We start from the raw sequence: 16,433 nt of genomic DNA, 5'->3' as shown, positions 1-16,433 counted from the left end.
TAAACGTCTAAGATTTGCTACTACACTGTAGGAAAGATCCGCAGTGAACTACGTGTTCCTTATAATTGGTAGACTTAAAAAACATATTGATATGAATCAACGTATGGAGGAAGGCTTAACATTACATGATAATACATATGAAAATATAAGTAAGAAGTAACAAATTATACCACTTCATTATTCTTAAGCATAAAATAAAACTTAAGGTCTACTTCAACATACCTATATATTTAAATTATGAATTACACATCTATTTATTTTTCTGAATTAAAACAACACATCTAGGATTTGCGCTTACTTTAATAACTCCTTGTTGTATAGCAGGGGATGGGTGGTTAACGAGGACTAACAGCACATCGGCTTGAATCAGCTTGTCCATCACATCTTCAAGCATAGCGTCAGGCAGGATGAGAAGAACTCCACTTAAGAGCTCATATAATCCACAGCATATAGGTACCAGACAGTCTTCAGTTACACTAAAACAGATCCCAAAAGTCTTACTAACACAATATCAGGGAGAAAAGGACATGATGATTACCTTAAGAACTGTGGTGACTATAGTCATGTGCCACTTAAGGACGGGCCATGTTCTGAGAAATGCGTCATCAGGCGATTTCGTCATTGTATGAACACCATAGAGTGACCTACACGAACCTGGATGGTACAGCCTACTACACACCTAGGCAGTATGGTACACCACCATCGTATATGTGGTCTATCATTGACCAAAACATTGTTATGTGGTACATGACAGTAGTAATAATTTTACATGTGAAACAGAAGTTCATAACGTTTAAAAAATGTTTCCTGATTTAACTGTGATTAACAAATTTGCCATCCGTTTTTATCACCAGTATTTTCTAGGCGTATGTCTACTAAACACTATTCTATTCTCCATGAAGTTCGATACCGTAGTCGCTAGCCACGTATGCTGTTTAAACTATTTAAAATTAAATAAAAAATTCAGCTCCTCCATTGCACGAGCCACATTGCAAACGCTCAATAGGCACAAGTGGCCAATGTCTACTGTATTGGACAGCACAGGTAAAGCATTTCCATCGTCACTAACAGTGCTACTTGAGATGCTTCTGGAAACAATAAATCTTTATAATTTCCCTGAACTGAAGAGTTTATCTCTAATAACCATAAAGAATTAAATATACCACAAGATTATTTTCCTTTGAGATCTATTTATGGTTTAGCCTTTGGTTTAAATATGGAATTCAATATTATCTAGCATTAAAATAAAGAGAAAGGTATCATTCTGTTTGTCATTAATACATATGTAACATTGTATGAAGTGACCTAATGAAGACATTTCTAGAAGTGTAGAGATTCTTCAAAGAATAGTAAAAATGTGGAAAGGGACATGCAAAAACAAGTCAGTACCTGTGAGCACCTGTAGTTCGGCTGTAGTTTGGCTCATAACCAAGAGGGAAGGCAAAACTTTCCCAAACCTCAGTGTTCCCATCAACAAGAGTTGGCCAACGGCCGAGGGCTGCAGACCCATTCTGTGAAGGAAAAGCCAGCCCCAGGCTTGCAATAGTGCTGTGGCTTCGCTGGAATGAGGCCAGTCCCTGCAGGTAATCAGGTCGGCGTGGGCAGGACTCATCCCCAGGGCTGTCATCGTCGGATCTGAGTTCTGCTCCCAACTCTTTGTGATCTGCTTTGACCACCGGAAATTCCAATGTCCCTTTGGGGACACCATTGACAGAGGCTTGTCCTGAAAGGCCAGCTTCCATCTCACAGATGGTTTTTGCAGACTCACAGCTACTGATGAATGAGTCCTCGGGGCCTTTTTTCAGTGTCTCGGAACTCCCCTGAGGATTCCATTTCTCTGGCTGGGGAGCAACACAACCCGAACTTCCGGTTAGTCTTTGTGGTTGCATTAGAGGAGAAGTAGAAAGTACTGGCAGGCTTTGAGAGCGCCGCAGGCTGGCAACCGTCCATGGGGGAATAACAGTGGAGGAACCGTTTCCTGGTAAAAGTAGATAGAAAAATATCACCTAAAAGTCTGTTAGGTGGGACCCCTTCTTTTCTGCACTGTCACAGCCATGGCAGTAACCTGTTCATCCAGTGACATTAAAGAGCGCATACAGGTCAAGGTTCCTAGTAACTAATGCTTAAAATTCTTAAGTGCCAATAAAAAAATGATTCAAAAAAAAAATTCTTAAGTGCCCAAACAATTTTTCTTTTAACTAATTTTTCTTCAAATCTTCCAAAACTGTATGTCTTTTCCTGTCTCCCTAACAAAATACAATATTGACTGAATAACTCAAAATCATTAGGGTTGATGGTTCTACTGTAGTGAAATGAAGTGAATTAAGAAAAACGTAATTTACCTGCAGTCACTAGGATGCCGTTTGATATAATGAAAGAGTGTGGACTTTGTAGCCAGCTAGAACTGGGTTCACGTGATAGTTCCGTTAGGTGGCCTTGGGCACACCAGTTAAGTATATGAGTGTTAGTTTCTGCAAATGTCAAATGAGGGTTTGGAACACTGACTTTGAAGGTTGCTTTAAAGGTTAAGTGAGATCACATTTGTGAGGAACCCAGCACAGTGCCTGGCAAAGAAGAGGTGCTCGATAAAAGGCAGTAATAGTTGTGCTTGTTGTTATAACTAGACTAACTGGCCCTAGGCCATTCTCTCGCTCCTCCATTTCTGCAGTCACTTCTTGCTGCTATTAATATTAGTGAGAAATGACAGTTTTTTTCTGTTGTTGCTACAGCTCTCATATGTGCAGCTTCTAATATTCTATGCAGGAGACCAGGAAAGTCACTCATTCTAAGTGCCGTAGACAGAAGTGAATGCTACTCAAGGTGTGCTCTGTGGACCACCGGGGTAGGCATCACCGCCACATGTGTGACTGTTAGAAATGCACATTCTCAGGCTCCACCCTGGATCTACTGAATCAGAATGGATGAGGGTGAACCCAGGGAGCTGCATTTTAACAAGCTCTCCAGCTGAATTTTTTGCGTGTTAAAACTTGAGAAGCCCAGATATAGAATAAATAGACTGTGAATGAACTGCTGTAGGACATCAGATTTATGGCAAAAAAATAACTCAGAAGTTTTTCCTCATTGTTTCTGGATTTTGGCGGGAAGGCTAAGGCTGCCAAGAGCTTCCGTTCAAAAGATTTACAAAAAATGGGGGAAATGACTATATTTGAAAATGTTTCAGTGATGCACAATGATTTTAAAAATTGACATTTCCTATAAAATTCCAAATAAAATAATTAATTTTAATAATAATAATTACAACATACCATAAAATGTTATAATAAGAGGCCATAAACTGTGCTAGAGAATAACTGAAACACTTGGGGGAGAAAAAAACTGGAGATCCATGCCTGTACATCTTGTCCTGTCTGTCCATATGGCTACCTTACCTGCACTATTTAATAATTTGTAGTGGAGACAGTGACAAGATAAGGGACAGATAATAAAAGCAAAGCTTCAGTGTGGAAGAGGACAGCAGTCAGGAAAGGAAGACGCACAGCCAGTTCACAACCAGGAGACACATACCTATTTTTTCTCTATAACAGTCGGGATGAGGTAGTCTTTTAGGAGTAAATTAGGAAGACAGAAAAGCACCGTAAGCTTAAAGACTTGAACATCCCTGCTGTGGAAATAGAAGAGGGAATTGCTTCTGAACATACAGAAAAATTACAAGGCAGCCAACATTAAAAGGCCAGCATCCGTGGGAGACCCTGTAATGGCAGGAATACTCAACAATTACTTTCTCTAGCAGCTTTCAGCAGTGTGAGGACGGTTATACTGAGGCAGGATTAGGGTTTTTCAGGTCAAGAATGCCAAAAGGCCAAGAGAACAAGGAAACGGAAGATAGTGTCGTGAAAACTACTGGCTAAAGGGATCCAGGCTGAAAGGGAACTTGGGAGGTGACAAAGAAACCAGGAAGATAGGAGATTGTTACTGGAGGATGGACACTGGAGTTTCAGAGGTGGAACTTGTTCCTGATGATGATGAAGTCCAGGACAGATGCAGATGCAGGCATATTAGCAGATAAAGTCACAGGAAAGGTCCCAGAGCCAATGACTGTGAGGCTGAAGTACTGACCAGCCAATCGCATGGCATGTGACGTTGTCTAGAACAATGAGTTTAGGTTCGAACAAGAGAGTAAGCCGAACAAATGTGGATGGAAAGTGGGCCACAGGTTAAACCTGACCAGCTCAGGAGACTGAAAATAACCACATAGGAAGGCGTGAACATAAAAATTCCTAACTAAGGTGGGCCATGGCAGGAAGTCGCATTTTCAGCCTGAAGCTTCCTTCATAAGGTCAGTTTCTACCTTAAGTGAGCGTGTCTATTGTCTTTTTGCACCTAAGATAACATCCTTAGAACGCTAATAGTCCTGGTTTCCGGACCAGACCAGGAAACTATAGAATGCCTCATTATTATTCTCGTTCCATGATTACCATCTCTATGTGCTGTGAAAAGTGAACTATTGACAACCCTGTACTCCCCTATGTGAAAGAAGGACCTGTCTCTCCAATCTACTTTTATCCAATCCCAGAGATTTCCCTGCTTTGCTTTCTCCCACCCCCTAAATCCCCTTAATTTCACGTAATCCTCCTCCTTTGATTCTACTTATAAAATAAGTGCAAACCACCATTTTGTGGAGCATTTTCTCAGTCCGTTGAGATTTTGCTTCTGGGCAATTGTCATCAGTTTGGCTCAAATATAATCTTATAAGCTTTTTCTTAAACTGGTTGTTTTTTTTGTTGGCACAAACTTTTGAAGACAGTGGGAAAACAGATTAGCAATTCAATGAAAGACAAATGACTATGATAAGATGGAATGGAGAGGTGCAGAGCAAGATGGCACAAGCCCTATCCATTTCCTACAGCATCTCTTGTTACATTGAGAGTCATGATACCAGAAGGCAGTGATTCCTTAAATATATTCTATAATTGTTAAGTTTAACCTTCCTCTTATTTAGTTTGAATATCAGGTAATACTATACTGCCAAAACACGGACACTTATGTACCTATTGATATTAAGAACTAAATTGGGAAGGGTTATGCTTTCGTTCTTGTTATTTTTACCTTCAGGTGGTGAAGCGGTAAAAGCAGACGGGCTTATTACCATCAGTTCAGGGCTGGGGGCAGCCTTCCCACTGCTGCTGGAATGCCTCAGGTGCATGATCGACTCTACTTTCTCCTGGAAGATCTTGCCATCTAGAATTGAAAAAAATTTTGAGGCAGTAGAATATTTAAAAAGGATAAAAAAATTAACTTTAAAAGCAAATCATTAAATACAAACTTTTACAAACAGATGTTCAAAGTGAAAAAAGTACTGCATACTTTATACACATTTGATCCGTGAGTACACCTGACAATTTCTTACTATAGATTTTTTTGTTGATAGTAACTCCTATTTTCCTTGAATTCCGGCTGTACTTATAGTTATTTTTATAGTTGAACAGCTTACTGTTCACTTTTTATGTTAATCTGATCTCTCTAAGGAGACTGTTCATCTCTTCATTCATTGAGGAAAGGACTGTGTCTTATATTTTTATACATCCTCTTCAATGTTCAAAATGACTCCAAAATTAATACCTACCGCTTAATCTACCTTTCTGAGCTTCATACTGATAAATTCAATTGACTTCTTAAGCGCACCACAAATGCAACAAATCTAAACCTGAATCATCTTTCTGCCCTAAATTCATTCCTCCTGTTTTGTTCGCTGGTTTGTTTGGTAGAAGCCCCCATTTACCTCGTAAAAACCTGGAGCCACTTTTGACCACTACCTTTCCTTTACCTACATGAAGTCAATCTCCAGGTCCTACTGACTTTATTTCCTGTTTCTTGAACTCTTCCATCCCTAGCACAGCGCTATAGTGCAGGCTCCTGACACCTCTTACCTGGATTATTGTCACAGACTCCTGAACGGTGTCGGGGACGGACATCTGGTCATGCTCAAATCCACATTACTGCCAGAGTTCTATCAAATGGCATCCCCTGCTTAACATCTTCCAGGGCCTCTGTTGCCTCCTTACCACTCTGGGTCAAGTCCAAGCATCTTATCTCCACGATCTGTCCCCAGACCGTTATCCAGCCTTTTTTTTCTTACATTGCACTTTAGCAACACCTGTTTCTCATAGCTCCTATCAAGCTGTTCGCTTTGCCTAGGAGGCCCTTCCCTTTACCTCCTTCCCATCATTTAAGACTTGGAGCACGTATCACCTCTTCCAGGAAGCATCCCCTCACCACGCTCTATGCTACCAGAAAACAAAATACTTAGATCACTGTGCTTTCCACACGGTGTAATTATCTGTTTATGCCTCACTCCCCTCTCCTAGGCTGTGAGCTCCTTAAGGGATGGGACCATATTTTACCCGTCTTTGCAATTACCTTGCTCTCAGAATCTTGACAGTACTTTCTTCACTGAGTGTTGAACCTAACACAAAGTCATGCTGTCTAATTTCATTTGGATTTTTACTGCTGCTGAATCGCTTTATTAATTTATCACGTTCCTCAAAATGGCTGTTTTACAACCAGTTTTCCCCTCTAAATTTACTATTTAGCTTCCTCATAGTATAGTCTTGCTTGCTTTCTTACCACATTTCACTTTCCTGGTTCTTTTAGAACTCTAATTATTCCATCTTTTCCTTATACTGATGACTCTTTCTCATCCCACCCTCCAAATAGTACTAATACAAATAGTTCTATCCTTGGCTTCCATTTTCCTTCCCTTGCTCCACTTGTCTTAAGTGGTCTCATCTATTTTTAGAGCTTCAACTCATTCTATGTGGGTTGTTTCTCTTTCCTGAATTTTACTGCAATAATTTACTTACACCATATCCCTTTGCTCAAAACAAACAGACACAAAACAAAACCCTTCAATGACTTTTAACTAGAATGTTACAAGTTTAAATTCTCTGGCCTTACATTCAAGAATCTAATTAATACGACCTCAGAGGGGAAAAAATAAATGATGGTGGCAAACGATATTTATGGTATTGCTCACCACTCCCTTATAGATCCCCTATATTTAGGTAAAAGTCATTAGTCTTTATTTTCTCTATTTTTCCTTCCTTTACATCATTCTCTTCACCTGGAAAGCTAATTCTTCAATCTACCTATCAAACTCTACCTAAATTCTTCAATGACCATGTCAGATATGTAAATTAATCTTCTCTCACCACAGCTGTCTGAGGAAACCTTCACTCCTCTGAAATCTAATTAGTTCTTCTTTTGCATCTATGGGGTACTTACCAAATATTGTTTCTTACTATAGTTTAGTATATGTTTCCCCGTGGCATTTAAGCTCTCTGAAGGCAGAGACCGTGTCTGGTTCATGTCATAGCCCTCTGCCCTGTCCCAACCCCAGTATGTAATTAGGGCAGTTTCTAGCACACAGAGGCCATTCAGTGAATATGAAACAAATGTGGATGAAATGGGAAGAAAAACAAAAATGGAGATAGCCAAGATCTAACAAAAAAGATTATACCTACCTATGTGCAAAGAAAAGTAGAAGTTTGTGGGGTTGTGACAAACGTAAGTATTAGTAGGAGGGTGAACTGCTAAAAGGAAATTGAAGATAATTGTCAATAATTCCAAATCTGGAGGAGATCCAAGGACTTCTGCTATAATTTTCACAAATGATCTACAAACCTCTCGGGGCATGGATGTAAGCTGCCCCTCTTTGTGTTCCTGAAAAAATAAAAACCAAACTCCTTTTAGATTTAAAGAGAATTGTCAACTTAACCAACAGTTTTCATTTAAGCAAGATATTCCTTCTAAAATGGGATTGCGTTGGTTTACTTCTCTGGTCTGACCATATTTACCATTACGTTGCATTTCTATTTCTCAATTCAAGGAATCCTGCTATTAAATACTCACTAAAACCAACGGCAATTCAATTCTAGCCCATTTATCTTAACCGACTGAGGCAAAGTGATATTCTAGCATTCACAACTAGGGACTCGGCTGCCCACGTCTGCGTTCTGGCTCCTCCACTCACTAGCTGGGTGATTTGGGCACGTTCAATATCCCCACGCCTCAGGTGCTTTATATACTCTGGGAGTCACCCCAGTGTTACTTCATGCGGTTGTTGTAAGAATAAGTGACGTAAACTCTTAGACCAGTGCCTCACCTGTTGTAAGCCCCACGTAAATGTCACCACCCCTGGTGGCGTTATCACTACTGCCACTGCTACAACTGCTGCTGCCACTATGGGATCAGAGGGGAAATTTCTGACAGACAAAACCCATGACGTTAACACAGTGTTGCCCCACTCTGCAAAGTGCTTTCTTACAGCAGCTGAGAGGTTTGATCCCTCATTTCTAGACTCTAAAGGCTCAAGGTGGTTACGTCTCTGAGCATGGAAACCACACAGAAAACGTGCAGGCAGTGTGGCCATGACTCACACTCGGACCTCGGCCTCTTTCTACTGCACCGCTGCCGGGAATAATGCCAACTCATTGCTACAAGTAAAGACGGGTATAAGTAAATTATAGTCTCTAATCCCACCTCCCCAGTGGGTAGCAGCTGACCTCCAGATGAAGGCAATGGGAGTTAAATAAACTTCCTCATCTCCCCTCTCCCCATATCCAAATATATGCTATATCTCAACATCCACTCCTCTTCAGAAGTAAAATCTAGATGTTAACTTTTAGTCTGAAAGTTGAGTCTGATTCAGATGTACTAAGAGAATACAGTGTACAGAAGAAGCACAAAACCCCTTTGCCAAGATCTCACAGCTGCCGTGGCCATGCCAAGGTGACAACGCGGTCTCCTGGCTTCCAGTTCAGTGCGGTTTCTGCTACGACCCTCTGCACTTTTCTAAATCGTGTCCTTGTACCATCCCACTCTCCTGGTGGCCACCTCATTCATTCCTAACTCCATCTCAGCTCAGGTTTCCTCAATCTTGCCCTCTCCACTAACTCCTGACAAATAGTTGCTGGTATCCTATTTCTTAAAAAAAAAACACACAAAATCCATGAACTTGATCTGTTGGGACCTTTTTGCTGGCATTCTGCTAACATTCTGCTCTTTCCTTCTGGTGTTGGACTTTTAATCATTTATTCTCACTGCCTCCAGTCATTCCATTGCACACGCCGTCGCCTAAAGTCCCCGACATCTGGCTCTTCTTCATCTAATGAAATTCTGCCAGCCATTCAGCACATCTAACTTAACGGTCCTTTATGCTACGTGTTCGTTAAATTTTCTATATTATTTGGCATAGAGACCACCTCTTTCATGGCAGGTTCTTCTCCTCTGCCCACCTTGGCTGTCACTTTACTGAGTTTCCTGATTCTTCTCTCACCTCGTCGATGACTCTCTCCATATCCCTTTCTTTCACCTGGAAAATGGATGTTTCCTGAGGTGCATGATCCTCTCACTACATTTATTTCTCTTTAGTGCTTACCTATCCCCATAGCTTCGCTCTTACACCAGTAGAGACCATTCCCAATGTCATTGTCTAATTCTTCTCCCCAGTTCCAATCTTGCACATCTCAGTGCCTAGCCGTCACTGCCACTGAATGTCCCCCTGTAATCTCAAATGCAGAGGGTTTAAAGGACAAAACTGGCATGTGCCATTCTTCTCTCTTGAATGATGCTATCATTCTTATAGTCCTCCAGTGTGAAAGTTTACATTATATATTTGATTCTCCTGCAGCTTCTACTTAGAATCAAGACCCACTAATTCTGCCTTTACAATCTCCTTCATATTTGCTCCCTACTTTTATCCTCCCATTCTCATCACCAAAGTTCAGGTTCGTTAGACTGTACTCAAGACCTAACAAGACCACCTCACATCCAATATGCTGCCAATGTATTGAACTTCCTTAAATATTCTGAGATGCCTTAAAGGTAACGATTAAGTTTAGTTCTTTATGCACTTCCCACAATACCTATCAGAAAGCTATTCTTAATAAGTAATTGTTAATTTGATAAATAGACTCTTTAAATGAAAAAGAGTGAGGAAATATATTTTTCAGGAAAGGGAATTGGTATCTGGATTTTTCTAGCATTTTTAGAAATAATATATGAGAATATATATTGAAATATCCAAATTTATAAATGTTACTTTTCTGACATGAACAGACTGAATAAGAGCTTCACACTGTCATATGAACTCACTGAAACTGGCCAACAAGTTTCAAAATGGATACGCAAAACTGATGCACAAATGATACATGACATATTCAGTAAGCAAGAGATCTGAGAGCATTTGACTGTATTCTTGAAGACAATAGTCCAATTTACCACAGGGGCCAAGAAAGGCAATAAACGTTTTTGCTTTTGCTTTTTTAGGATTCATTCATTCAACAACACTTACTGGGTGGGTGCCTGTATGTGCCAGGTACTGGGATTACAGTGTGATCAACAAAAATATTATCCCTGTCCTCAGAAGGTGTGGGGAAGATGTTAGGAAAATTTGCTTTCATTGGCTGATATAGCTTCCAGAACTCATACAGCTTCATTGTTTCATGTTGTCTGTTTCTCCCTCGTGAGGTGATGGTTAGGTTTGTCTTCATGAGGTGATGGTAGTTTCCTCATATAAGGTGGTGGTTAGGGTTATCTTTTTGTTCCCTCACATGAGGTGCTGTTGTTTTTCCCCTCATGTGAGGTGATGGTTAGCTTAGGGTTAAGAAAATTCTCCCTCATCTCATCCCCGGCAGGAGAGATATGGGACAATACTGTTTTCTGTTTCACCTACATCACCAGATGAGGTGAAGAAGTAACTAAGTTATATCAGAGTGATGTAACAGGTATGTTGACAGGCTTTGGGCCAATGGTCTCAGGTGAGAACAGTAGGTATTGTTTGTCCAAATGAACTGGCCCTTCAGCCAGATAAGCAACATTTTTATCACAGTAATTGCCGAACCCCCCCGGAACTGACCATTCCCTGCTGGGGTGGAGGAGGCAGGAACAAGAAACTTGGCTCAAAAATACTTCTGAATTGATATATGACAGACCTCAGATGGCAGTGCATTGGTCATTCGTCATCATTCTGGCATTGGCACTGGGAACTTGTATGCAGCTTGCAGTATCACGAAATGCCCTGACCTGCAGCCGCTGCGGACCTGGTGAGGTCTGGCTGGTTCCCGACCTCTCCACTGTTGTTTCCCCACAGTTTGCTGAGCTTCTTTGGCATCTACTGTAATAGCTGCTATCCTATAAAATGTATTACTGCTTTTAGATGCTCCCTATTAACTTTCTTTGTATATTTAGCCAAGTGATTTTTGATCAATAGTAAATATATATATATGAAAACCTTTTAAACGTGTGTGTGTGTACGCCTTTGTTTTCCCTGCTTGCCATTACAGAAGGTTTACAGAGGGAAATAAATTATAATGTTATAAATGACAAAACTAACAAATTGTATATGTGCGGAGTGAGAACCAGCATAGAAAGGGGAAAGGGTTGGCTGAAATGAAAAGGGCAGGAAGGGCTTCTCTCAGGAAGTAAATTTAAAGTTGAGGCAGAAAGGATAAGCAGGAGCTGGCCATGTGGAAGGAATGGATCGATAACTTTTAACTCTCAGAAGGACTATCACGTGCCCTGAAGTGGGTAAAGGGTCACTGTTGAAGGAAGAGAAAGAAAGCGTGTGTGTGTTGGGGGGGGGGGCTGCAGTGGCATAAAATGAGGCTGGAGTGGCAGCAGATCACACAAGCCTGATAGATATTGTCATAGCTTTTGCATTTTATGCCAAGTACAATGAAAAGTCACTAGTGCCACCAAAACAGGCATGAAAAACATAAAGAAAATATTACTGATGCCATGGAACATCTGTATGCATCTGACTTGACAGAGTTCTAATAGACGCTCAGACACTGGACAGACAGACAGACTTGAAAGAGCCCAATACAGCAAACAAGCTGACAAAAGGATATCTGTGAAAGCAGAGAAAAAAATGTAACTGCCGTGTTTCCCCAAATATAAGACCTAGCAGGACAGTCAGTTCTAAAGCATCTTTTGGAGCAAAAATTAATGTAAGAGCCGGTCTTCTTTTGCTATAATATAAGACCGAGTCTTTGCTATGATATGATATGACATAATCAATATAATATAATACGGGGTCTTACATTAATTTTTGCTCCAAAAGACGCAGTAGAGCTGATTGTTCGGCTAGGCCTTATTTTCAGGGAAACAGGTAGAAGAAGCCAGACCACAGCACAGACACTACAATGCAACTGGTGAAGTCAGTGCCACTTTTCAACATAATATTTTGGATCTATTTTCAACATGCTAATTCTAGTACACATAATAGATCTTCAGCCAATATATACTTATAACAATACATACTTGTACTTGCTACGTAAGGACTGTGGAAACAAGTTTTAGTTAGCAATAATCGTGCCTCAGATAAACCTTGTTGACTACAATACTGCCACCATGCAAAGCCTGGAACAAGCTAAAATTTCACTATTACTGATGTTCAAAAGACAGCAAAATTATTATTATATCCCAATAGAAAGGAGAATCTCAGAAATTCATAATTGTTGTTCTTTTGTAATTGAGTTAGGAACAATGACAGTGTGAAGATCAAGCTCTACGGGGCAGGGGTTGAAAAACTCCTATATTATTTGTTAAAGAAGGGATCGGGAGAATAGGGAAGATGGAAAAGAGAAAAATTCCATTGTTAGTCCCACAAAAATTTGATTCCATTAAACAGAAGCAACTGCAGAAGATATCTCCAAAAGTAAAGCTATATGAAAAGTACCTGCAAAACCTGACAAGTCAGCAGAAAGTGATGAACGACTCGTGCTTTCAGTAACTGCTTGACGTTCAGCATCTGCTGCTGGTGATCAGCTCGGATGAGCATCTCCAGAGCTGTTAGCAGGGTTTCCCAAACACCTTGCTGAGAAGAGAAACACGCACACCAATCAACACACAGTTACTGAAAAACAGGCTACGCGCTTTTTTTTTTTATTATTTATTATTTATTTATTTTTTTAATTTATTGGGGTGACAATTGTTAGTGGCTACGTGCTTTTTAAAAGACACGCAACATATCAGTTTAAGATTGTGTATATATTCAGGGTCAAAGATTAAATTTGTCTGAAAAGGAAATCTTAAAATTTATTCCCAATTTTTGGTCAATACTTCATTTTCTAAATATTTATATTAAATGCAGTATTACATTAGGTGCTTTAGTACATTAACCTTTCTGTGGCATTAAATGTATATATTTTCAAAGGTGAATTATCTTGAGATTTATTCAATACAAACCATGACACCTTATCAATATAATTGTTGATAAATAATTTATTTTCAAAGAGCATTATTCAAAATGTATAAACTTCAATGCTAATTTGTGTAGGCAAAATGTATAAACTTCAATGTTAATTTGTGAAAAATTTATTTCATTTTTATTTAATGAAATAATTTTAGAACAAATTGTACTAAATTGAAAGTCACTGACAATATGAAAATTCTGCATTTTTGGATTAATTTACTTTTAAGGCCAAATAATAGAATTTTCTGCACAATTACAAACTGTGCATCTTCAAACAGTACTTAACATCCTTTTAGTGTACCTTAAAATGCTTTTTCCATACTGAATCAATCTTAAATTATCCACAACAATACAGAAAAAGGAATCTTATATAGATAACTAATATTGAAAAGATAATCTTCATTTTATTACCCCAAATCATCTTTCAACAAAGCTGTTAACAAACAGCAAAATTAACTGGCTTGGGCTACAGGTTTTGCTCTTCCTGCTGCCATTATCTGATGGTAACGGATAATAAAAAGGCCAAGGAACTGACAGTTTTATCACACTATTCTAACCATGGCCTCTCTCTTCCTAAGACTGGGCCAAGATACCTGAAAAAAATTGCATATGAAAACTGGAAGACAAGGTAGCCCAAGTATGAAAACTTGATTCAGGTCTGAAAAATAGTATAAAATAAAATAGTACCAAAATAAACAAAGACCCACGACAAAAAAGCAAACTCAGTTAAAAAACAATTAGGAAAAAAACCATAGAAGTATTTGTATCACTTTTGAATTCAATAAAATTTTTGTTTTTTTTAATCAAACAACCACAAATTAGCATCCTCCTTTGAAATACTAAAACAATTGTCTAACATTTATCAGTTTCAATCTTCCAGTCTACCGATTCTTTATTGTATGTCTAGATTTATACTGCCTTTGATCCAGTTTGTGACACATGCTATCACTACGTTCATTTGCTTTCTCTCCTAGCAACACTGCACATCTTTATGCATACATATATATGGACTTTTTTAAATTTTGAAAATATTTGTTCAGAATGAGAAAAGAAATCACAACAAATTACAAAATTTTAAAAACTGACAAATGCCATAAAATCCAGAAAAAGCAATAGTGAGGTTAGCTGCTTGACACAGCTCCATAATACTTTCCCCATGTGTTGTGGCAGTATAGTATTTGATTGCCTCCTCATACAACAGTAATTTTGTAAAATAATTTTCTAAAGAAAGAATAGAAAATTAATTCCATCTTTCTTTTAGCATTTTTGGTCAAAATTTATCTTTATTAATGATAAAATTAGAAAAGTTTCTTTTGGATTCACAAGTCATTACTGGTAATGAATAAATTTGGGGGGACTATTGTCAAATTTGGGAATAACCAATTTTTAAAAAATTCTAAAGGTATGAATTCACTTTGAATTGGTCTTCGTGTCTGATAAGACTGTTTTTATAGTCTAAATAACTACAACCTACACTAGAACTAAGAAGTCTGGATGAGCGTGTATTATGAAGACTGTCTAAAACCAGGGAAGAAAGGAAACAGCCCTATATTTATTCCCTGGCTGGGTCCTTGTGCAGACCAGCCCATCCATCTAGTGTTGAGATGCTGTGCCCAGACCTAAGAGAAAACCATGCTTCTCGGCTTATGCCTATGAGGAAGAAGACTGCACAGCCTTGCCAGCATACCCTGATACAGCTCCCTGTCTCCTGGGCAACCTAGCTCCCCTACTCAGAAGTGTGTCCATTTCCCTCTCCTTGACCTGACTTCCCAGACTCTTAGCAGGGTCCCCTTCAGAGTTTATGATAAATGCATGTCTCCAATGGACTCAAATGAGCCCCATATTCTCTTGCTATTCCCAGACAGCCCAAGTTCTGATTCTGACCCTCCAGTCCAGCATTACTCATGGCTGCTCAAAACCTTGCAGAGAAAATAATTTGTTCTGTTCTCCAGATGAATATTTAAAAGTACAGGCCTCTCTGTGCAGCAAAGGAAACAATCGACAGAGTAAAAAGGCAACCTAGGAATGGGAGAAAATATCAGCAAACTATATATCAGATAACAGATTAATATCCAGAATATATAAAGAGCTTCTACAACTCAACAACCAAAAAATCCAATAATGCAATAAAAAAATGGGCAAAGGACTTGAATGAACATCTCTACAAACAAGATATACAGATGGCCACCAGGTACATGAAAAGATGCTCAGCATCACTCATCATCAGGGAGAAGCAAGTCAAAACCACAATGAGACATCACATCACAACCAACAGAATGGCCACTACCAAAAAACCAGAGAAAGCCATTGTTGGCCAGGATGCGGAGAAACTGAAACCCCTGCACACTGTTGGTGGGATTGTAAAACGGTGCAGCTCTTACAGAAAATAGTATGGAGATCACTCAAAAAAGAATAAAAAATAGAACCACTACATGATTCAGAAATCCTACTTCTGGGTATTTGTATTCAAAAGAATTGAAAACAGGATCTTGAAGAGACATTTGCACTCCCATGCTCATTGCAGCATTATTCACAGTATCCAAGAAGTGGAAGCAAACTGAATGTCCATTGACAGATAAATGGATAAAGAAAATGTGTTCTGTACATACAAGTCTTTACTCAGTCTTAAAAAAGAAAGAAATCTTGTCATATGCTACAATACAGATGAACCCTGAGGACATAATACTAAGAGAGACAAGCCAATCACAAAAAGACAAATACTGAATGATTCCACTTATATGAGTTATCTGAAGTAATCAAACTCACAGAAACAGAAAGTAGAATGGTGGTTGCCAGGGTCTGGGGGAGGGGAGACGGGGAGCTGCTGTTCAATGGGGACAGTTTCAGTCAAGCAACATGAAGCAGTTCAGAGGTCTGCTGTACAACAAAGTGTATATAGTCACGGCTGTCCCGCATGCTTCAAAATCGTTAGGAGGGTAAATTTGCGTCATGTGTTTTTTTTACCGTTAAAAAAAAGTACATGCCTCTGCTTTATTCCATATCTTCCAGTCAAGCAAAAGCTCCTCGAGCAGCTTAACATCGTGGATTATGGCATTAGACTCCACATCCAACTGAAACTCTCCATTCTCATTGATAAAAAGAATATCGTCACCACAGCAACCTTCAAGAAGGGTCTATGGAAAATTAGCATTAACACAAGATGCATTAATAATCGATTAATCCCAAAGTTCAACAGAAAACAGTAAACTTTCCATCT

At 39.2% G+C, this 16,433-nt stretch overlaps 1 protein-coding gene across 1 annotated transcript in view; it reads right to left on the bottom strand.

Annotated features, from left to right (window-relative positions):
• LYST (lysosomal trafficking regulator) overlaps positions 1–16,433 on the bottom strand; it is a 158,649-nt gene that overhangs the window by 73,442 nt on the left and 68,774 nt on the right. Inside the window, exons 19-24 of the mRNA XM_081039232.1 lie at positions 16,201–16,350; positions 12,701–12,838; positions 7,482–7,680; positions 5,068–5,199; positions 1,390–1,978; positions 299–476 (exon numbers count right to left, since the gene is read on the bottom strand). Of these exons, the coding sequence (XP_080895358.1) occupies positions 299–476; positions 1,390–1,978; positions 5,068–5,199; positions 7,482–7,680; positions 12,701–12,838; positions 16,201–16,350 (1,386 nt within the window). The remainder of the gene's footprint in view (positions 1–298; positions 477–1,389; positions 1,979–5,067; positions 5,200–7,481; positions 7,681–12,700; positions 12,839–16,200; positions 16,351–16,433) is intronic.

The sequence above is a fragment of the Rhinolophus hipposideros genome, assembly GCF_964194185.1.
Source record: "Rhinolophus hipposideros genome assembly, chromosome: 26".
NCBI lineage: Eukaryota > Metazoa > Chordata > Mammalia > Chiroptera > Rhinolophidae > Rhinolophus > Rhinolophus hipposideros.
Note: the sequence above shows the minus strand (reverse complement) of the source record. Positions and strands in the feature narration are given on the sequence as shown.